This window comes from Choloepus didactylus, chromosome 10 (genome assembly GCF_015220235.1).
Source record: "Choloepus didactylus isolate mChoDid1 chromosome 10, mChoDid1.pri, whole genome shotgun sequence".
Lineage (NCBI taxonomy): Eukaryota > Metazoa > Chordata > Mammalia > Pilosa > Megalonychidae > Choloepus > Choloepus didactylus.
Window position 1 is genome coordinate 118,328,576 of NC_051316.1, and position 23,224 is coordinate 118,351,799.

The 23,224-nt window shown below is 39.0% G+C and overlaps 1 protein-coding gene across 2 annotated transcripts; it reads right to left on the reverse strand.

The window, feature by feature from the left end:
- Nucleotides 1-5,630: 5,630 nt before the first annotated feature.
- On the reverse strand, nt 5,631-19,060 carry NIPSNAP3A (nipsnap homolog 3A). Of its 2 annotated transcripts, none has more exons than XM_037798396.1 (6): nt 18,698-19,060; nt 16,068-16,278; nt 14,042-14,200; nt 9,273-9,422; nt 6,550-6,678; nt 5,631-6,460 (listed from the first exon to the last, which is right to left on the reverse strand). In XM_037798396.1, the coding sequence occupies exons 1-6, from the start codon at nt 18,761-18,763 to the stop codon at nt 6,384-6,386; spliced, it is 792 nt and encodes a 263-aa protein (XP_037654324.1). In that variant the 5' UTR covers nt 18,764-19,060; the 3' UTR covers nt 5,631-6,383. The 2 variants fall into 2 exon arrangements, with proteins under 2 accessions (XP_037654324.1, XP_037654325.1); XM_037798397.1 differs by having other exon boundaries at nt 5,633-6,460; nt 6,550-6,636; nt 18,698-19,052.
- Nucleotides 19,061-23,224: the final 4,164 nt, after the last annotated feature.

The window sequence follows — 23,224 nt, forward strand, 5'->3', positions numbered from 1 at the left end:
TGAAGAGCCCCCTTTACGACAGACGGTTCAGGCAGCGTCCTGGCTATACATGGGACCTGTTCTGAACAGCCACGGTGTGCCATGAGCAGTCCTTTTCCTGAAGCACGGGTCTGAACCCTGGTGCAGAAGGATCTCCTTGGCTTGTCAGTGAGCCTGGATGACTTGCTGAGCATCAGCATCACAACTTGGTCTTCCCAACATGAACTTCAAATTACAGTGACTTTAAAGAAACGATAGAAAACTGAGTTTCTTAGTGAAAATGACAATTGAGAGAGAGAAAAAAAACTTTATTAAGAAAAGAAAAGGCAGTTAATTTAGATGAAGGCACATGAGACCCATGAGTCTTGACCAAAGCATTCTTCTCTCAGAGAAAGCTACATGAACATTTCCAGATTCCAAAACCTCTGGAACCTTTGGAAAGCTAATGCATATATTGAGTAAGAAAAAGTATAAAAGAAAATTATCTAGCTTTTTCAAGTGTTTACAGTGTTGTCAAGCACTTAAATCCTCATTTAGTACCTGCCCTAAGAGGTAAGCAGTACCATTTTACATGAGTAAATTTTAGCTGAAAGAGGACAAGGAACTTGGCCACGACCACATGGCTAGTAAGTGACAGAGGGTTCTCTTCGGTGAAGTTGGGTATCAGTTAAAATTGTTCTGTTCAAATCAGTTTGGCATCAGTATACGTTAATTTTACAAATATTTATTGAACTCCGTGGTGTACCAGACACTATTAAAGGTGCTGAGGATACACTGTTGAAAAAGACAGAATTTCTGCTCTAATGAGCTTATATTTCAGTGGACAACGACAAATGGAAATATAGAAAGACAAATACAATGAATTTAGAATTTAGACAGCAGTAAGTGCTAGGAAGGAAATAAAACACGTTAATGCAAAATGATGGGTAGAGGCAGAGATGATCCGTTCAAGTGACATTTAAGCTTAGATCAAAACAAAATGAGCAGGAGTCAACATTTGACGGTGTATTGGCAGAACATTCTGTGAGATAAGAACACAAGTGCAAAAGCCCCAAGTGGAAAAATGCTTGGCAAGTTGGAGTAAAAAAAAAAAAAAAATTAAATAAATCCAATGTCTGGTGCAGAGTTAGTGAGGAGAGGAGTGACAGAGGATAAAATCTGAGAGATGGCAGGGACTAGAATTCACTGGGCCAGTAGCCCACGTTGAGGTCTTTGGATTTTATTTACAGTGCAATGAGAAGCCCCTGGACAGTTTTACACAGTAGAGCTGAGTGGTCTGTTCCGTGTCTCAAAGAATGCTGACTGCTGTGAGAGAATGGACGAGGGAGGTCAGGTAAGAGATGATGGTAGGTTGGATAAGGTAGGTAGCAACAAATCTAGCAGGGAGTGGCAAGGGTTAGGATCTATCTTGGTGATGGAGCCAGCAAGACTTACTGGTAAGTGCAGGTAGGGGATGAGGGAAAGTTAACAGGGTGTCTTCTAGTTTGTGACCTGAACAACCAGGTGACTGGTGTGTCAAGAGGGTAGCTGGTATTTCAGTCTGGAGCTCAGAGTCAGTGACAGGAAAGGAGATAAAAACGTGTGGATCATTAGCATAGAGATGGTGTCTAAGACGGGGCTGAAAGAGCTCACCTAGAGAGAGTGAAGATAGAGGACAGCTTGAGCCCTGAGGCCCCAGGACATTGAGAAGAGAAGCCAGCAAGAGAAATGGAGAGGGACTGGCCAGTTTTGAGAAGGAGAATCTGAAGAGGATGATGCCATACATTGAAGCTCAGGGAATCACGAGTTTCTAGAAGACAGAAGTGGTCAGTTGTGTCCAACACTGCTGAGAAGATGAATAAGGTAAAGGCAGAGAATTGACCACTGAATTTGGTAAGATAGAGACATTTTAGCAGATGGATGAAGGCCTAACTTGAATGGGTATAGGGGAGAATGGAAGGTAAGGAAGGGAAGATACTGAATATACACAAACTTGATAGGAGTTTTGCTTTGAAGGGGAATAGAAAACGCCAGGACAACAGCTGGGTTACAAAACTTTTAATTGGGTTCTTTTTCTGTGGAATCGTAGTACAGACTGCACCTGGGCACCATCTCACCTTTCCTTTTTTTTTTCTTCCCAATTTTGTAGGCATTTTTTTTTCCATTAGAAGCTTTATATACACTCTGGCTGGTTCAAGCCTACCATGGGAGACAGCCTACTCCAATTTGCCCTTTCAAGGCATAAGTCTAGGATACAAAATTTTCCATTTCTCCCAATCCGCCATAAAAAAATCTCATTCCTGCAACAGTCCAAACTTCCTTTTCCTCAGGGCTGTTACTGACTTGACATCCTCCTCTGGGGGAATTTGCTTCTTTCAAGAAGACTCTTGGAAAGCAGGCCTCAAGGTGACAGAAGTTATGGAAAAGATCTCTAATAGCCTAACACTTCTGCTAACATACTTCAGATTCATGGTCCTTTGATAACTGAAGATAACATAACTTTGATTACTATAATAGCCTGGTTCTTAGGGCTTGTCAGTATGTAAAGAGCTGGTGCTAAGAAGGAAGTCCAGGGTCTGAGTCTAGAAGGGGCAGTTTGCTTACCCTGGAGGTTAGTGGCAGGGGGTGTAATCAGACCAGATCAGTTGCGTATCATTTTCTCTTCCTGGAAATACAATTCAAATACCTTCCTAGTCAGTGTTATCATCTTTCTAACCAAACAGACAATAGTACTAGTTTTATTTATTGATGGTATCCATGGCCAGAACTTCTACTAAGCCATTTACTGTGTCTTCCAAGGATACTTTTTTTGAAAATGTTTCCAGAAGAAAGGAGAAGTTAATTGGTGAGGCAACCCCAGAGACAGCCATGTAATCTACTGAACCTTGATAATGGCAACACCATATGAGGTGTGGATGAATGACAGATATCTTAAAACTCAAATATCTCATATGTTAATTCAATCAACAAATACTCAGGGAGGGCTTACTATGTGCCAGGCAGCAGTCATACTATAATGATGAAAACAAAAGCACCTGTTGTCATGGAATTTCCATTTTAGAGGGAGGAAACATATAATAAAAAAAAAAATCACTTAAGTAAAACTGTAATTATGGTGGTAAATGACATAGAGGAAAACAGGGCTGGAGAGAGGGAGAGGCTGCTGTGGCAGAAACAGCAATTTTAAATAGCTCTACCAGGAAAGGCATCACAGAGGCCTTTGAGTAAAGATCTGAAGGAGGTGAGGAAGTGATTCTCGCAGATGAGTGGGAAGACCTTCCAAGCAGAGGGAAGAGACCCTGAGGAAAGCATCTGGTGTGTTCAAGGCAAAGCCTCCCAGGCCAGGTATGAAGCTGACAGAGAAGAGGAGCAGATGTGGGGAAGGATAACAGAGACCAGACCCTGTAGGGACATGATGACCTTGGATGGCTACTATGAATGAGATGGGAAGCTGCTGGAGGATTTTGAGCAGTGAAATGGTCTGGTTTGTGTTCTAGATTATTTTGGCTACTGTGCTGAGAGTAGACTGGGGTGGGGTCAGAGGGAGCAAGAGCAGATCAAATGGGAAACTTTCTAATACTCAGGTAAGGGGCACTGATTGGCTTGAACCAGGATGGTGGCAGTAGGGATATGAAGCAATGATATTCTGGATATTTGGGATTTGTTACCATATATAACAGGATGTGAGAGCAAAGAAGGAGTCAAGAATGCCTCTGAGGTTTTTGGCTTGAGCAAATGGAAAGCTGGAGTTGCCATTTACTACCGTAGGATTTTTGGCTGAAAAGCTCTGGGGGCTTTGAGGTTTGAGATTTCTGTTAGACATTCAAGCGGAGGTGCTGATAAGGTCCTTGGATATGACGAAACTAGAATTCAGAAAAGGTGTGGACTAGAGGAGTTGTCTGCATAGGATGAGATTCAAAATGGCCAGACTGGATGAGATGACCTAGGGGGTGAGTATAAATTGAAAGAAGAGGGCCACGGAATCAGCCCTGGGATACTCCTACACAAGAAGTCAAGGAGACAAGAAGGAGACTGAGGGGGAGTGGCTTGTGAGAAAAGCAGGCTTTGTGTATAGTGTTTGGAGAACAAATAAAGAGAAACGAGCTTGAGAACAGCAATTTGGCTGCTGTGGTGATTGGGTTAGTTCAAGAGACAATCTGAGGAAGGAAAATGGAGGCAGCAAGTAAGGACTACTCTTCTGGGTTACACTGTAAAGGAAAAGAGAAGTGCGGCAGTAGCCGCAGTGGGAATTGAGTGTGTGTGTGTTTTCAAGTGGAAAAAATAAAAGTATATTGGTATGCTGATGAAAAGGATGCAGTAGAAGGAAAATTACAGCTTTAGGAGACAGAGGAAAGAACTGTGAGAGCTGTATCTTTGAGTGAGTGAGTGTACAAATGGAAGAATCTGTCTTTGCCTGGAGCATGGACTGTTCAGCCATAGTAAAAAGAGAGTAGGCAGGGTATATGGGCTTTGCTGCAGAAAAGTAAGTAGACACAGGGGTGGGAGCAGGTGCAAAGTCTCTTGATTTTTCATTTTCTCAGTGAAATAAGATCAACAGCTGAGAATGAGGATGGGGGTGTAAGTGCTGAGAGGTTTGAGAAGGGAGGATAAAGCATGAAAGAATCATAGGAGAATGGAAGAATGAACAAATAGAGAAAAACACTATGATATGATACAAAGCTACATATTTAAGTCATTTTCCTCCTCAAATTAGTCCTCTTAGAACATAAAGTCTCTGTTATCCTAAGTTTTGGAAAAAGTCAAAATCCACTTGGAGCTAAGTGTGAAGAATAAGATACAGTAATCTCAATTTGGTCCAAACTAGGGACATCCAATTTAAGACAGTTCTGAAAGTATCCATCATAAGGATCAAAAACACCAGCCTGCTCCTCAGCCCCTGCCTTTTTTTGTTTGCTTAACATAGTATGGATCAAAGATATGTAATGCTTATGATAACTCTAATGAAACATTCTGAAGCAAAGCATTAAAATATCTTCTGAACTACTTTACAGTTTATTTAACTTTAAAATTTTAAATTTAATTCAACGTTAATATTTTTAATTGGTAATTTCCTTATTGTGGGCTAAGCATATACCCATACTCCAACTATTTCACATAAATGTGACACATTTTAGGATCCTTAGTCCTTCTCAAGGAAAAGGATACTGAGGAGGTATGCCTCTGTTTAAGCTGCAATGCCCTCTTGCCTTTCATGAATAATGCCTGACATTGCATAATGGTCTGGATTAGAATAAACTAGAGATCCCTGGGGGTGAGAAAAATGAAAATTGATTATATTTTCTGTTTTCTAAATTTCCTTCAGAAAACAAATTCATAATTTACTATCTTATATTTACATATGCTTTAGAAACGTAAAATGATATAGCTGTACATATAGACTATCAGGAGACCCTGGAAGTTTTAAACCAAGTTTTATAAGGCAGAAGCACTCAACTAAAATAGAAATTAAAGGTGTTTCAAGGAAAAGCTTTCAGTGATCATATTAAAGAAATTCTTCTTCTGAAAACTAGCATGCTATTTTCCTGATGCAACTTACCATTTACAAAAACGTTGGTAAATTCTTATTTTGTGACTACCTTATAGCAACAGAGCAGTAGTTCCAAGAAGAAAATAAAAATACAAATACAAATAAAAAGAATCAGAATGGATATGCAGACTTTTATTAGGGCAAGCATTTCTATAACCATATCTCTTTAAAATGAATAGACAGCCCAGATATCTCTACAAAACAGTGATCCAAAATGAAGCAAAAATTAGTAAAATTAATTACAAATGAATACATTTGAGCATACTAATCAAAAAGTCTTCAGAAATTAACTTTTTTTTTTACTACTGAGACCTAATTATATTATTTTCCAACTTAGACTAATAATTAACATGAAAACCATAATTAATACAGATGACAGATGAGACTGTATTCTAAAGTAAAGAAATATGTTTGATCTAATATTTTTAAGAATCCATTCTTTACTGGGCAAAAATAAACTTTAAAAATCTCAGGAAAACACATGATAAAAAGGTAGCTATTGTATATAAATAATTTAAAAATATTGTCACAGGCACAAAAATTTAACACCATCACTTGAATATAAGAAAATGCTATAAAGCAAAGGGTTGTCAAAATACAGATTTAGAAACAAAAGAAAAAAAGGAACATCATGAAGTTGTAGCAGCTATTTCTAATATCTAAGAGATACCAAAATGCCATGGGGGAAATGAGCAGACTATTTCCTGAAATAAAGGTGACACAGGACAGAGGTACCATTCCCCAGTTAAGTAAGGAACACAGCTAATTAACTTACCACTGCCTTCAAAGAAGAGTGAGAACCTCCTGGAGAAATTAAGCACCATTAGCAAATACACATTAAAGCAGTTAATGAAATGCCTCTTATTTCAGCGGAAAACTATTTCAATGGTGAAAAAGATGCAGGAATCAGATGCATATTCTGCTGGGATACTAGGAAGTTGGCACTTTCCCGAACTGGAAAAAAAAAATCATAAGGAGGCTTATAGTTATTGACTCAATCAAATTTGTTCTAAAAATAATTCATGCCTATTCAAATAGCTTACCAGCTGCCACCACTCTGGGATCCTCATGAGCCTGATGTCTCCCAGCTGCACGACTATCCAGACTCTCATTCCACCAAAGAACATGAACTACAGAAATAAACCAAACAGATCCTAAAGAACATGGCACTGCTACAAATAAGAAACACAGAAAAGTGAAACAAAGATGTTAAAAACCAAGCAGTGAATATCAAAACAGTAAAACTTAGAATATGACAAGATTTCAGAGGTGTTAGAGATTTGGGGGAGAAATTTATAAACTAATTAACCAAATAAGAGATGAAGAAACACAAGGCTGCGCAGGGGAAGTAAAGTAATGCACATGAGGGCCGAATCAAGATCAGACCCAATTTCATGACTTACTACATTTTATTAAAACAAAAAGCAAGAACATAAACACACACATACACACAGAACTGTTTTACTGTAGAAAATTTATATGATACTAAGAAGAAAATGAAAATCAGCATAATCTTAAGTTCTTGGAGAAAACCTCTGTTAATAGTTGGTGTATTTCCTTTAAAAACATTAGTAAAAATAAATTAGGGTCATACTGTATATGCTTAGTAGTAGATTTTTAAAATTCAACAATATGAATATTTTCTATGTCAAGAATATTAATTTTTAATGGATATGTGACTTTCTCCTTAAAGATGTAACAACTATTTATCCCAAACCCTTGTTGTTGGTTATTTAGATTATTCCCAATATTTCAATGTTCTGTAAAATGCTGAAATAAATGTTCTTGTACATGATGTTTACAATTTTAAAAAATTACAATGTAAATATGTTAGCTGTAGAGATTCTGGAAAATCTAATACTCTAATTTTTTAAAATTTCTTGGCTATTCCTTTACAGTCATTCATTAATTTGAACCTTTAACACATATTTACTGTATGGCTACTAGATACCAGGCACTGGGATGGGGAATAAGTGGTATAAAACAAAAAAAATTCCATATGGAATTTACTGTAGCAGAGGCAACAGTCACTGATCAAGTAAACACACAAATAAATACATACTTTAAAAATGAGACAAAAAAGAAAAAAAGAACAGGCGGCTATGAGAGAATAATGGAGAGACCTACTTAGATTGGGTGGTCAAGGAAGGCCTTTCAGAGAAAGTGACATTTAAGCTGAGGACTGAACATGAGCTGAAGCCAGCCACAGAGCTGGCAGAAGGAAAAGAATGTGCTGGAAAAGAAAAGTGCCTGGCATGGTCCAGAAACTGAAAGATGGTCAGGTTGTGTGGAGCGTGGAGTGTGGCTGGGCAATAACTTAAGACAGGCCTGGAAAATTGATAGGGACCAGTATAGGGCCCGACAGGTCAGGCTATGGAGCCTGGATTTTGTCACATGTATGACGGGAACGCACTGAATGGCTTTGAATGATGGAGTAACATGAACTGACTGATGATTTCAGAAGTCCACCACAGAGGGCTGTGTGACAGGGACTAGAGGTGGGAGACAAGGGAAGTACCAGTTACGGCAGTTTACGCAGGAGATGGTGGCGGTTTGGACTAGGATGACAGGTGGCATTTATTCTTCCAATGAACTTTAGAAACATCGTCACGTTTTCTCAGAAAAAAAATCAACAACAAAACATATTTTATTCTTCCTCTCTAACAACAATGCATGTCTATCCAATATTTAATTCTTTTATTTCCTTCAGTAAGGTTCTATAATATAAAAGTTGTGGGCATTTCTTAAGTGTATTCTTAGAATTTTAATGTTTTTCTTATAATTATGAAGAGGACTTTCCTTCAAATTAATTTTTCTTCTCCTCATATATTTTCCCATTTGAACATTTTAATACATATATATATTCTGGTTATTTTCTTAGGATTACTCAAAGTTAACTTTCTGGGTAAAATCAGGAGCACAGCTTTGGATCTGTTAGTTTTGAAATGTCCATTGGACATTAAAGTGGAGAAGGTGAGGAGGCAAGTGGATACTCTGAGTCTTTCACATATTTTATTAGCTAATTTTTAGTCATTTATCCCTCCAGATGACCTCTATAAACATTTTTAGTTTGCCACAAAAAACTGGGATTTTGATTGCAACAGTATTTAACTTTAAAAGTTAAATGCTCAACAACAGTAAAACAATAGGTGTTTTATAAATAAATTAAGATATATATGTCTTAATGCTGGAATGTTATGAACTCATTACCAATCATGCACATGCATTTGTTTCTAGTCTCTTTGTGTGTGTGTATATATATACATATACATATATATATATGCATATAATCTAAGAATAGAAACATCAAAATCTTAACAGCTTTATCTCTTAGTGAGAAATGGATAATTTTTTTTCCTTTGTGCTTGTCTGTGTTCTTTATATATACCAAAATAAATATTACTTTTGAATTCATAAATAATTTCCCTATCCCAAGAAACATTATTTTAAAAAATTTATAGAAGTCCACTCAGAAAAAAGGGTTAAAGGAATAGATGATTTCTTGAGGTTCCTTCTAGTGTTTAACTCTATCATTGTGATGTATCAGGAAATAAGTTCTGCATTGTGCAAAAAGCTTCATAAAGTGTTATTCTAAATATTTAAAGGTATAAAAGGTTTTTTCTATTCTTAAAATTACAAAAATCTAAAAATTTCACAATAAAGAATAAAATATATGCCATAATGAGAAAGAGAGACCAACTGACACAAGGAACTTAGTAATCACCAATATTCTTTTCAATTATCATTTAAAAATTGGCAACCATACCTCTGTTGAGTACACCATATTCCGAGTGGAAGACTCCAATCAGTTTTGCGTACCCTAGAGCGACATGGACTTTAACTGCCTTTTGAAAAGCATCACCCCATACAGCTGGTCCACCAGGTTTCATCTGAAAAGTAACCAGTTCATAGACTCCTAGGGTAGGGAGAAAAAGAATTATTTTACAGAAGACATCTAGGCAGTTTCTTGTCATGTTTTGCCTCTGTGGTGGTTTGGAGCTGTATGCACCCCAGAAAAAAATGTTCTTAAACATAATTCATTCCTATAGGTGTGAATGAAAGTTTTATAAGTAAAACTTTTTGATGAGGTTACTTCAGTTAAGGTATGGCCCACCTCAATCAAGATGGATCTTAATCCTTTTTCTCAAGTCCTTTATAAGCAGAATGAAATTCAGACAGAGAATGAAAAAGCCTTGGGAAGCAAGAAGCTAAAATTCAACAGAACTTGGAAGGGAACTGAGAGGCCAGGAAGGGTCACCATACACACTGCCATGTGACAGAGGAGCCGAGGGCCAAGGATCAATGGCAGCCAGACCCAGAATGCCAGTTTTTGGGAAGAAAGCATCACTTTGATGCTTGATTTGGACTTTCTCTTAGTCTCATAACTGAACTTTTTAAATTCGCATTGTTTACGCAAACGCATTGTATGGTATTTGCTTGAGCAGCCAAGGAAACTAAACAGATTTTGGTACCAGGAGAGTGGAGAGCTGCTAATTCAAATACCAAAAAAAAAAAGGAGAAATGCCTTTGGAATGGGTAATGGTCAGAGGCTGGAAGAATTGTGATGCGCTTGTTAGAAAAAGCCCAGATTGCTTTGAAGAGACTGTTGGTAGAAATATGGATGCTAAAGGTACTTCTGACAAGACATTAGAAGGAAATGATGAATGTGTTATTGGAAACTGGAGGAAAGGTGATCCTTGTTTGAAAGTAGCAGAGAACTTGGTGAAAGTGAGTTCTGATGGAAGGAAGGCAGAACTTGAAAGCAATGAACCCGGATCTTTAGCTGAGGAGATTTCCAAGCTAAGTGTAGAAAGTGCACTCTGGTTTCTCCTTGTAGCTTATAGTAAAATGCAAAAGGAAAAAGATAAGCTGAGAAATGAACTCTTAAGCACAAAGAAACCAGAAACTGGGAAATTCTGAGCCTATCCAGATGGTGTATTCTGAGCCTAGGGCCAGAAGCAGCTCTATCAGAGACCTCCCTGAGCTTCTAGAAAGTGAGTCCCTAAAGAATAGGGCTCCATGTGAGGGTTTAACTGAACATGGAACCAGTCAGCAATTTCAGTGGAAGTCAAGACTGGAAATGCAGTTATCCAGGAAGGATCTGTGGAAAGTCCTTTTGTCTAATGGTTGGACCCCTGTGAACTACATGCAAAGCTGGCAAGTTATTTGTGAAATTTTATGAGTGGAACCACTGCTAGCCTGGGCTGAAACGGAAAGAGAAGGGACAAACTGAAGGCAGAATGACGTCAAGAGCAGAACCATGGAAGCCGAACTCTGAGCCAAAGATATGTCTGCCCCTGTGCTTGGGCCTTGAACCTTGTTTTTCAGGGAAAGTACTGCCCCCTAAGGTTTGGAGATGGTGGGGCCTATGTCCCTGCATTTGTGTAGAGCCTGGCCACCATCCTGATGCTTGAAGAGGTGGGGCCTATGCCCTGGGGTTCATGGAGAGCTTGGCCTCATCCTGATGCTTGAAAAGGGTGGAGCCTTCACTCAGTGTCTGGGGAGCACATGGCTGCTGTGCAAGCACTTGGAAAGTGTGGGGCAGCTGTTCCATCAGCTCCAGAGGACAAAACATCAATCCATAGATGATTCTCAGATTTTGAAATCCAATGGAGTTTTCCCTGCTAGGTTGCAGAATTATCTGGGACCCCTGACCCCTGTTTTCCTTCCAATTACTCCCTATTGGAATGAGAATATTTATCCTAAGTATATTGGAAGCAGATAACTTGTTTTCTAGATTTCACAGGTCCATAGACAGAGGGGAACTGTGCCCTAAGTCAGAAAACACCAGTAACTGATTTTCATGAGTCTTTGTACTTAGTATTGCTACTGAAATGCTTTAAGGTTTTTGGGATGTTGTGATGGAATGAATATATTTTGCATATGGAAAAAATGTATCTTTTGGGGTCCAGAGGGTGGAGTGTGGTGGCTTGGAGCTGTATGTACCCCAGAAAAAAATATGTTCTTAAACTTAATTCATTCCTGTGTGTATGTGAACCCATTGTAAGTAAAACTTTTTGATGAGGTTACTTCAGTTAAGGTGTGGCCCACCTCAATTAGCTTGGGTCTTAATCCTACTACTGGAGCCCTTGATAAGCAGAATGAAATTCAGACAGAGAAAGAAAAAGCCATGGGAAGCAAGAAGCTGAAATTCAACAGAACTTGGAAGAGAACTGAGAGGCCAGGAGGGGTCACCATGTGCACGGCCATGTGACAGAGGAGCCAAGGGCCAAGGATCACCGGCAGCCAACCCTAAAATGGCAATCTTTAAGAAAGCATCAATTTGATGACTTGAATTTGGACTTTTCCTTAGCCTCAAAACTGTAAGCTTTTAAAAATTCCCATTTTTTTCAAGCCAATCCATTGAATAGTATTTGCTTGAGCAGTCAAGGAAACTACAACATCTGGTTACAATGGATGGCTAGTCTATGTACTGACTTGGAGGATCATATATGGTACATGGTTACACAGAAATATTTATTTGCATTATCTTTTTTAGCTTTTATGTTTAAAGTCCCTGTCCATGTTTGGGGATAAGTTGTTATTAAGCTTAATCATACAAAAGAAAAAGGATTGGAAAATGTGTGTGTGTGTGTGTGTATGTATATGAAATAGTTTCAATTTGTAAAATTTGTCAATTAAACAGATATTGAGAATTTACAGTGGAATAGGATTTTTTGAGCTGCCTGAGTGTATACTTTTAGAAAAAGAATTGAATAAGAAAAAAGTCCTGCAATCTCCTGCATTTCTCTTCTATCCAATTTTGAGAGGAAATACTTTTTTCTTTGCATAGTTTCCCCAATTGGTTTCCATTTCTACCAGGAACAGCAAGCAAAAAGCAAATATTTCTGAGTTTTTGAGGTAAAATCAAAACAAAATAAACCCTGAAGATGGTTTGGTTGTTCTAAATACCCAAATATATATTTGAAAAGAATATGCTTTTACCTTCTGGTAGGGAGTATATGGTGGGAGAAGAGAGAAACTAGGGGACTGTGCCATTTTGAATGTATTATGTCCCCCCAAACACCATTGTCTTTGATGTAATCTTGTATGGGCAGACCTATCAGTGTTAATTAGATTGTAATTCTTTGTGCCTCACCCAAATGTGGATGATGACTCTGACTGGATAATTTCCATGGAGGTGTTGGCCCACCCATTCAGGGTGGGTCTGAATTAAATTACTAGAGCACCATATAAGATCAGACAGAAGGAGCAAGCTGCTACAGCGAAGAGGGACACTTTGAAGAATGCACAGGAGCTGCAGATGAGAGACATTCTGAAGATGGCCACTGAAAGCAGACTCTTGCTCCGGAGAAGCTAAGAGAGGACAAATACCCCAAGTGCAACTAAGAGTGACATTTTTGAGGAACTGCAGCCTAGAGAGGAACGGACGGGGAGAAAGCCATTTTGAAACCAGAACTTTGGAGCAGACGCCAGCCGTGTGCCTTCCTAGCTAACAGGTTTTCCGGATACCACTGGCCATTCTCCAGTGAAGGTACCCGACTGCTTATGTGTTACTCTGGCCACTTTATGGCCTTAAGACTGTAACTGTATAACCAAATAAACCCCCCTTTATAAAAGCCAATCCATGTCTGGTGTTTTGCATTCCAGCAGCATTAGCAAACTAGAACAGGGACAAACAGATTTGTGAAGTTAAAAGAAAAACAGTGCAAAAATTACCAAAGAATCATTAATGACCTAGAAGAAGAGAGTCAAGATTTGACACTGTCCTAGAAGCCAACTAGTTTATTTAGATGAAGCTAAAAGTTGAGGGGGAGATCTCAGTGGATAAGGATCCAAAGAAGACTTTTCAAACTTTTGTAATCTATAATACACTACAAAGTCAGAAATAATGAGTGAAATAAAATAAAGTTTAAATTAATTTTTGCTGTTCTAACCTGATCTTTGTTTAAAACTTGACTTAGTATTTCTTGCTATAAGTCAAGAAAGTGACTTAAGGAATGAAATTGGCAAGAAGACAAATCTTTAGTAATTATTTTCAAATTGAGAAATAAGGAAGAGCAAGGCAAAAAACAAAAGTTAGACCAAAGAAATTTCAGTTAATTTCAGCCTACCAATTTCAGTTAACTCAATCTGTCAATCTTAAAAGCAAAGACATATTTTAGAATTTAAGATTAGCTGTATTTTGTGGAAAAATACATCTATATGTAAAAGTTGCTATCATTTCAAAATTATGACAACATTCCAAACACTTTCCCTCACCTACCCACATGGGTTCCCTGTTCTCAAATTCCAGACTTTTACTCACCATGTCAACTTTATATATAACATGGTTAAGCTTTAAGAATCAGTAAAATGCCAATTTGGAAACACACTTCATTATTTAATGCTTATTGTTTTAAGGATAAGCAAAGAGCTCAAATTTCATTTTTATCTCAACAATCACCATGTTCCTATAGAAAACAAAGGATTATTTTTATTTCTTTCCTGTGGATCTTTAGTTTTTTTTAATAGCTTAAGATCATTCGATATATTATTCAGCAATATTCAAAGTGACTAAGAAAAAGGACTTGCCTTCTTTTGGAGGCTTTTCTATTTTGCACCATGGTACCAGATAATTAATCTCACATTCTTGTTTATCAATAAGCGGCAAATTTGGAATTAGGAATTGTTCTTGCCATTCCTTATCTTTGGCCACGGCTTTCCGAACTTCAGTTCGATGAGCAAAATTATCTATGGGAAAAAAAAAAAGTAAAAAGAAGAATAAAAATTTTTGGTTTAAAATCATTGCACTTTTAAAAAAAAGTTTCATTCAATTCAGCAAACGTTAATCAAATTCCTAAGGAGACACTGTGTTATATCATTGGGGACACCAACATAGACATGACATCTGTCCTCAAGTTATTCATGGTTAACAGGGAAGAAGAAATGTAAACAACTAATTGTAATATCACAAAATGGGTCTTACAGACTCCACAACTTATTAGGTAGTTATGTGACTTAGGTGAAGTTACTGAACCTTTGCGTCTCAATTTCCTAATCTATGAAATGGAGATACAACACGGGTTTTATCTCTAGAGTTGATGAGAGGATTAAACGGAGCTTAGACCAGAGCTTGGCACCTAGTTAGTACTCAATAAACATTAACTATTCTTAAAAATTTAATTGAGAGGGGTAACTTATAGTCCTAGTTTAGACAGACTATTTTTCTTTGGTGTAGTGGTAGTGATGGTGGTAAGTGGTCAGGTCGAGGTGTACTTTGAACCAAATTTAACATAAATGAAATTAAGATGCACTTTTTAAGCCTTTCTCCTTTAACAAATAGTTCCCAAAGAAATGCTGCTAATTCTCTTACTTATTGCCACCCATTCTTTTTCCTTATTACTTATTTCTCTTCTACCTAAATTCTCCAAATAGGGTAAATACACATTTATTATATTTATTATTAGGGCCTCATAAGACCAATGGTACAAGAGTTTTATATGGTTTATACTGGCACCAAGCAATAACAAGTATCTTGCAGCTTAAGTGAGTTATATCAGGACTTCACTAATTTTTTTTAATGGGATATGATTTAATTTGTGGTACATCTAAAGCATAAATTGTGTTTTAAAGGATCTTGTCTATTATAATAGAGAAAAACACTAAAGTATGGCCACATTAAGTATGGAGTGTGCAATTTTCATATTAAAAAACTTAGTGAGTATTAACTGTGGACACTGATCACCAAACACTAAAAAAAATTATTAAAAGTTCTTTGGATATTGTTAAGTCCATGTGGACTGTTACGTATAGAGACTGGAATAACAAATATTCTGGGGAGTTCTGTGACATGCTCACTTTTGCTACTAAATCAGGGGCAGGTCAGCTTTGATATGGGAAGAACTCTCTTTGATTCCTATGCCTTTACTTTCCTAAAGTAGTATAATGACAGTGAATTCCCTGAAACTTTGGGGTACAGAAATAAAACAAAGGTGGTCTCCTGAACATAACATACTAAATCTCAGGGCTGTGCAAGGGCTTAAAAGTTAACTATCATCACTCATCATCCTACACTTCCCTGAAGCCCTTGTATATCTGAATTGTTCCCACTGAAACCCTGATATCCATTTGTAGCTTTAATAATAAGAATAAAATAATTAAAAATTTTCCTTTCCTTTTGTAGTATTAACCCACTTGGACTCTTGCAAACACTGATTTAAATTTTTCATAAGTCATCTTTATAATAAACCATTCTAAAATTTTTGAGAATTAAAACCTAGTTCACAATTTTATGATTTGAGATAAGAAATTCCACATTTCCTCCTTTAGCATAATGTAGCGGTTTGTCAGAGGTGCATAACTGGGAAGAGTAATCACTGAACTCATTTTTTTGGTATATATTTTTTTTTAACTTGATGAAACAGAACTTTATTAAACTAGTATGCCTCAGTCATCAAATCTGAATGACATCTGACAACAGTCAAAGGTGGTATTGCTTTTTAAGAAGTTTTACTTAACCTGTGTGTATTTATAGCAGCTCAGATCCAAGATCTAAGTTTCATGATATATCTAACAGAACGAAAATCTGTAACGAACACTTAAGTTGGGTATCTCATACCATACTTCCAAATATGAAGCACTTTATTCATTCTGCCTCCAAATTCTTGACTCCAATATCCAACCAACTCAGAGTGAGCAGTCCGGAGATGAATGTTTTTCTTAATATTTTCCTGAAACTCATTCATTTTTGAGGGTTTAAGGCAGTAAGTACGAAATTCATAGAATGTTCCATCGTACTGTCGGGGCCCTGTAGCAAAAGACGAACATACCTGAAGAAAGATAAGGCAAATTTAAATATTTGGGGAAGGTAGGATTTATTATATTACATTACACCCAAATTTGAATCTGAAAACAAGAGACACTCATTCCAATTACAATCCATGTTTGTACTTCTGTTGTCATCTCTATGTGGGCATGTATTCATGAAAAGATGTCAATAAAGATAACTACATTTAAATATGTTGCATATATAGCTACTCTTTCTTAGCAGGATCCACTTTGAGCCACTTTTTCCCTTCTTCATGAAGTTGCTCACAAGAAGGCACCGGAATCGTTATGATGTTCCTCTACCCAAGAACTACAATTAGGATCCTAATTAATTTATAAAAAGTTTCCACTTATTTAGCTAATTTTCCATACTTAGGCAATACCAAATGTGTTACAGTTACATATTTAAAAGAACATTATATTAAAAAATAAGCAGCTCTTTTGGCAAGCACAATGGAAATGTATTTATTAGCAGAAAAAAAATTTTAGGTACTTAAAAAAAATGAACATTGCTATTCAGCTGAAAGTATTTCCTAAAATGAATGAGGCAGACCACTAGTCAAAAACAGGACTGGGATGCAACCTAACACAAAAGAAAGCTATAATCTGATTACACTGAAACATGGTAGAAGACTGTATCAATAGTAGAAAGGAAAATCAATGGTTCAATTGTTTGACTTATTGTTAGTTTCTAATTACAGATGCAACGTGAAGGACATTTAATCCATCCAGTTTTACAAGGTTGCTGGAAATATCCCTTAATAACCTTTAGTTCCCTTTCTAATAGCCATATGCTTGCTACAAAACCTTCTGCTCTAATCTGGTCCCCGGAGTGAACTAAACTTTCAATAGCATATGCCCTGCCAGAAATAATCCTACTAGAAATTCCTCTGTGTACATGTATATATGGACACATATGGCATTCTTTTCTACAAATCCATTTTAGGAGTGTTTGGTTAATTTGTGCCCATTCCCTAAAGCTGGCTAGATAAGAATAATTTATTAAAACATAGTTTTGGTACCTCTAAAGGTCTAGATGAATTTTGGGCTTGTATTGACTACCTGGTATGTCAAATGAAACCAGTATATTCCTTACTGATAAATTTTTGGTTATAAAACATAATTGGGTATTTAGTTTGTGTATAATAAGGCTTAATTATAATTGTTTTCCTTGAGGACATTCATGTCCACTATGAGCTATATTCCTGTTGTGCAGATGCCTAAACTTGGCTTGGAAAGCAGGTACTCCAACCGATAACAACTGTAGCTACCCATTCTTTCGGTGGACATTCTTTTTTGCATCATTCTAACCAAACTCTAATAATAGAATGCTATACAAATAAGCAAATGCCTAGTATCTCTAGTTTAAAGAATATTATAAATAATGGGCCAACGGGTATCTGTAACAACTTATTTTAAGTTGATTTTCAGGGAATTTGTATTTGGAGAGCTAAATATTTGGTCAAAGGCACATTATTATTATTTTTCACAGGAGATTTATATAGGAAGGAAGCCCAGGGAAAGGGTCACAGCAGTGAAGCAGGTTTTGGGCGGGGATGAGATGATCTTTGTTGCAGGCCTGAGACTAGAATGCTGGGGAAGGCATCACAAGTTAGGACTCATTCTCGCCAGCAATGACTTCCAATTTACTTATAAGAAAGTTAAAGATCAGAATAAAGTTGTAAGGAAATAATCCTTGGCCCTGCCCTGGTAGAGAAAGAACTGTTAGAACGGTAATGCTAATCTGGCATCAATCGCTCTTTAGTGTTCACCAGAAAGTCTGTCTCCATAAGAGATTAACACACCCTATCCCTTCCCCTCCCGCCCGCTGAGAGGAGTAAAAGCCTCAACACCGAAAAGGAACGAAAGAAAAACTTCTAGGTTGCCTTCAGAGCATACGCCATTGCCTGGCAGTTGAGGCAGCTCAATTTTGTACATTTCTCACAGCTCACATTTTGTACACAGCTCTATTTTGCACATTTCTCATCTAAGGCTTGGACGAGTTTGCTAAGAGGTTCTTGACCCTGCCTGTCAACAACGCAAACCTCTTGCCCTTTTGAAAAGCCCGGGTGGGGTGGGGGGAGCAAAACCGCAACAGTCCTCGCGCCCGGAGGTCTTCCTCAGGAATGCCTGGCATGTAGGCCAAGAAAGCCCACCGCTCAGGGCTGCCCGTTGAGCCAGGTGAGAGGCGACCCCGGCAGGAGGGTCTCCTAGGGACCCCCTTCCTCATCACGCGCGTTCCGCAGTCCCGGCCCGGGGGTCCGTGTTCGCACCCGACATTGGGTTGCAGCTCCGCGGAGACCGCAGGCCCAGACGCGCGCGCCGAGTGTGCGCATGCGCGGGCTCGCGCGCTTCACACAGGCCCCCCAAGCCTCCTTCCCCGCTCAGGGCGCAGCTCGGGCGCGCTCCCGCGGCCGGTACCTGAACTTGAGGCGCGGGCGGCCGCGCGGCCAGAGCCCTCGCCAGGACGCTGCGGAGGGCGAGCATGGCGCGGTTTTGAGAGTTGCAGAGAAGGGCGGCTAGCCGACGTTCTTTCCCGGACGACTCCTTCTCCGGCTTCCCGTGGGGAAACAGCGGCGACGGGACGACTGGCCGACGCGGCTGCCGGCCGAGCTCGAGCGGAACTGTCAGTCGCGCCAGCTCCGCCCCCAGGGCCTGGTGGGCGCGGCCGGCCGGGCCTGTTGGTTCGGGGTCCGCCGCGGTCCTGCAGCTGAGCGCGTGTCGCGTCAGCCCTGGCTCTTCGGGCCCCCTGTGCCTCCCCACGCGTCAGAGGAGCTGTTAGAATTCGCTGAGGTCGTTCCTGCTGCACGGCTCTGGGCCCACCCCTCACCGTCTCCAATACGCAGTTGCGTAGCTTTCGTTACCTGTTTATAGAATATGGTGTGTTTGTCCCACTGAGAAGGAGCTATGGATGCATCGATGGTGCCTATATAATACTTTGCATATAAAATCATTGAATTTTTTTTTTTTTAATTTTTAGCAGGGTTAAATTATACAGTATATGGCGTGGTATACATATAGCAAAAGACAGTGGGCCTTCACTTTTCTGCATGAAGTGCGTTCTCAAGCTCCATCGCCCTCCCTACCCATGTGACTTTGGACTGCTGCAGATAGTGATTTACATCGAATTTCCCACGACCTCAAAAGAATGGGGGCACCGAGTCAGATTTTAAAAAGTCAAATTTAAGCACACATAGTTTGAAGTTAAATCCTTCTGTAAGGTTTAAAAGCAAAATAGCAGATCCTTGATCTAGTCCTCCTTATCCGTGATTCCTGGCTCTAGAATAACCACTTTTAATGTTTGAAAGCTGTTTCTTTTAATGATTGTTTCCATATAAAAGGCATGTTATAGGTATATTCTGCTGTTTCTTGATTTTTCAGTTATAGATAGTCTGTTGAAGTCTATGGAAGATGAGGACTTAGGTCTTACATACCACTGCCCCAAAATACAATTCCGTTCATGTATCTAATGACGTTTGCATTATTAATTATTAGTTGATTGTATTACAAATTTGCATTATATTAATGTTTGCATTATTTTTTAATCCAATTTTATTGAGATTTATTCATATAACATACATTCAAGGTGTACAATCAGTTGTTCACTGTATCGTCACATAGTTGTGCATTCATTGCCACGACCAATCTTTGAACATTTTCATTACTCCAAAAAAGGAAAATAAAAATTAAAATAAAAAGAGTATCCAAAACATCCCCCTTCCTTCCTCCCCCGCATTGTTCATTGTTCAAAAAATACAGTTTTATAAAGATACATTCATCCACCCTAAGTCATCCACAGGTACAATTGATTCACAGCACCATCATACATCTGTGTGTTCATTGCCAGAAATAATTTTTGGACCTTTTCCTTACTTCAAAATCAAAATAGAAGCAAAAAATAACACCTGAATCTTTCCATCCCCTCCATCCCACCCTATTCTTCATCTAATTTTTGTCCCCATTTTTCCACTCAACTGCTCGTACACTGGATAGAGTGTAAGCCACAAGGTTTCCACAATCACACCGTCACACTGTGCAAGCTACAAAGTTATATAATCATCTTCAAGAATCAGGGTAACTGGGTTGCAGTTCGACAGCTTCGGGTATTTCCATCTAGCCATTCTAACACACTAAAAACTAAAAGGTGTTATCTATGTAGCGCATAAGAATACCCTCCAGAGTGACCTCTCAACTCCATTTGAAATCTCTCAGCCATTGGAACCTTATATTGTTTTATCTCTCTTCCCTCTTTTGGTCAAGAAGATCCTCTCAATCCCAGAGTACTGGGTCCACGCTCATTCCCAGGAGTCGTTGCCTGCATTGCCAGGGACATTTACACCCCTGGGTGACATGTCCCATGTATGGGGGAGGGAAGTGAGTTCACCTGATAAGTGGGCTTAGAGAGAGAGGGAGAGGCCACATCTGAGCAACACAGAGGCTCTCTGGTGGGGGGACTCCTTGGCACAATTATAAGTGGGCTTAGCCTCTCCCTTGCAGCAACTAGCCTCACAAGGGAGAGCCCCCAGCTCGAGGGCTCGGTCCGCTAAATTGGCAGTCCTCAGTGTTTGCGGTAAAATCAGCAATTGCGCAGAAGGGGAAGTCCAACACCTCTGCATTTCTCCCCAGTACCTCAGGGGGCCCCACAAATATACTTTTATTCGCTGCTCGTATCACTCTGGGATGTGTCGGGATTTCACCCCAGCTTGTACAAACTCATCAAGTCCCACTTCCCTTTCACAGCTCCATGCACCGATGGTGTTCAAACAAACTGATCATACAGGTTAAATTATCTAGTGTGCTACTGAAAATACAGATCCTGCACCAAATAAACATCTCCTCCCTTGGTCTCACACACAAGTTGTAGTTTTAAATACCAGTCAGTATTGTTCTTTACCTTGGGCCTGATTTGACTTAGACCTAACCATATCTGCTTCGTTCATATCTCTAATTGAAGTCTGAACTCTTATTCAGCTCTTTCAACGGTTGCCTTACGGGGTAATATTGACATTCATAGCTACCAAGTTCTAGCTCCGAGTCTCATGTATCACACAGATACCCAAAGTTCCAGAGATCAACCAGGTTATACACAAGGAGCTCAGCATCTCAGGATTTGGAGATAACCATTACAACTCAGGAATAGATGTGACTGCTGTAAGAGCTTACAATCTAGGGGCCATTACAATAAGCATTCCCCTGATAAGGTGTGCCCTAAGATTCAGTTCTCAGAGTTTACATGTTGTTAGTCCATATTAGGGAAGCATTATAATGTTTGTCCTCTTGTTTCTGGCATGCTTCACTCAAAATGTACTCAAGATCCATTCACCTAGTTGCGTGTCTCACAGCTTCATTCCTTCTTGTAGCCGCTCAATATTCTATTGTATGCATACACTACAATTCACCATTCTGTTCCTCAGTCAGTGTACTCCTAAATGGCCTCTGTCCATTGCAAATCGTGAATACTGCCACCATAAACACCAGTGTATAAATGTCTCGTCATGTCCCTGCTCTCAGATAGTCCAATCATATACTCCATAGTGGAGATGCAGGACCTTTTGATACCCACATATCTTCTTGTGGAACCACCACACTGTTCTCCAGATAGTCCACACCATTCCACTTCCCCACCAACAGTGAATACATACATCTCTCTCTCCAAGTTCTCGCCAGCACCTGTGTCTCTGTTTATTTTTTTCCCTGCAATTTTATAAGGATATATTCAAATACCATACAATTATCCACAGTATACAATCAATTGTTTACAATATTATCATATAGTTGTGCATTTGTCACCACAATTAGCACTTACATATATTTATTACTCAGAGAAAGAATTATAAAAGAATTACAAAAGAATAATAAAAAGGATAAAAGGAAAATTAAAAATAAGATAAAATACAGCCTCAAAGAAAGAGGGAGAGGGGAAAAAAGTAAAAAGACCAAAGAAAAAAAGAAAGAAAAAAACTGGCAACTAAAAAGCCATGAAAGAAAAGGTTAGAATAAAATAAAATACCATTAAAAAGTCAGACAACAACACTAATGCCAAGAATCCCATACACCTCACTTATGGCCCCCTCCTATAGGCATTTAGCCTTTGTGTATTGCCCTTGTTTCAATTAAAGAAACCATATTGCAATGTTACTGTTAACTATAGACTCTAGTTTGCATTGATTGTGTTTTCCCCAATACCACCCCCTTTTTAACACCTTGCAAAGTTGATATTCGACTGTTCTCCCTCATGCAAAAACATATTTGTACATTTTATCACAATCATTGACCGCTCTAGGTTTCACTAAGCCACACAGTCCCAGTCTTTATCTTCTATCTTTCCTTCTGGTGTCCTACATGCCCCTAACCTTTCTCTTTCATCGGTACTCACAGTCATCTTTGTTTCAGCGTATTTACATTATTGTGCTACTATCTCCCAACATTGTGCTCCAAGCCTCTCTCTCCTGTCTTTTCCTGTCTGGGTCAGAGTGCTGCGAACTGAAAATGGCCGAGGCTCTCTCCACTGAATCACTCAGGTTGACAAAGAGAGAAAGGGAAAGAAAGCCCCTTTTCAGAGCCAGTCCACAGCCCCCCAGTTTTGCCTGTTGGCCAGAGAGAACCCGTGGTCTTTCTGGCTCTTTAAGGTCAGTCATCTCTAAAAGCCTCTGTCTGCTTGTTAGGGGTTTTGTCTATATTCGAAGCTTGTATTCAGCAGTCCACATTTGTTATTAAAACCCCAGTTGGACCTGGGCTGAGCTATATTCTCTTGCTCTGAGAATGCTGCTTTCTGTTTCTGCGAGGTCTTGCAGCTTAGCCTGCCATGGGAGGAGGGGGCTCCAGGTGTGGTTCCACAGTTTTAACTTACAGATTTTATGCTGCAATCTTAGCCATTCCACCCAATCCAGGTTGGTGTACGATGTGTGGACAGTCACGGTTGTCCCCCAGCAGTTGTTCCAGATTATT

Coding starts and splice junctions, on each gene's coding strand:
- NIPSNAP3A (XM_037798396.1), bottom strand. CDS start 18,763: ATGCTCGCCCTCCGCAGCGTCCTGGCGAGGGCTCTGGCCGCGCGGCCG. Junction 14,201..16,067: donor GCTTCATATTTGGAAGTATG/GTATGAGATACC, acceptor TTTTTCCCATAG/ATAATTTTGCTCATCGAACT. Junction 6,679..9,272: donor ATATGGTGTACTCAACAGAG/GTATGGTTGCCA, acceptor TCTTATTTGTAG/CAGTGCCATGTTCTTTAGGA.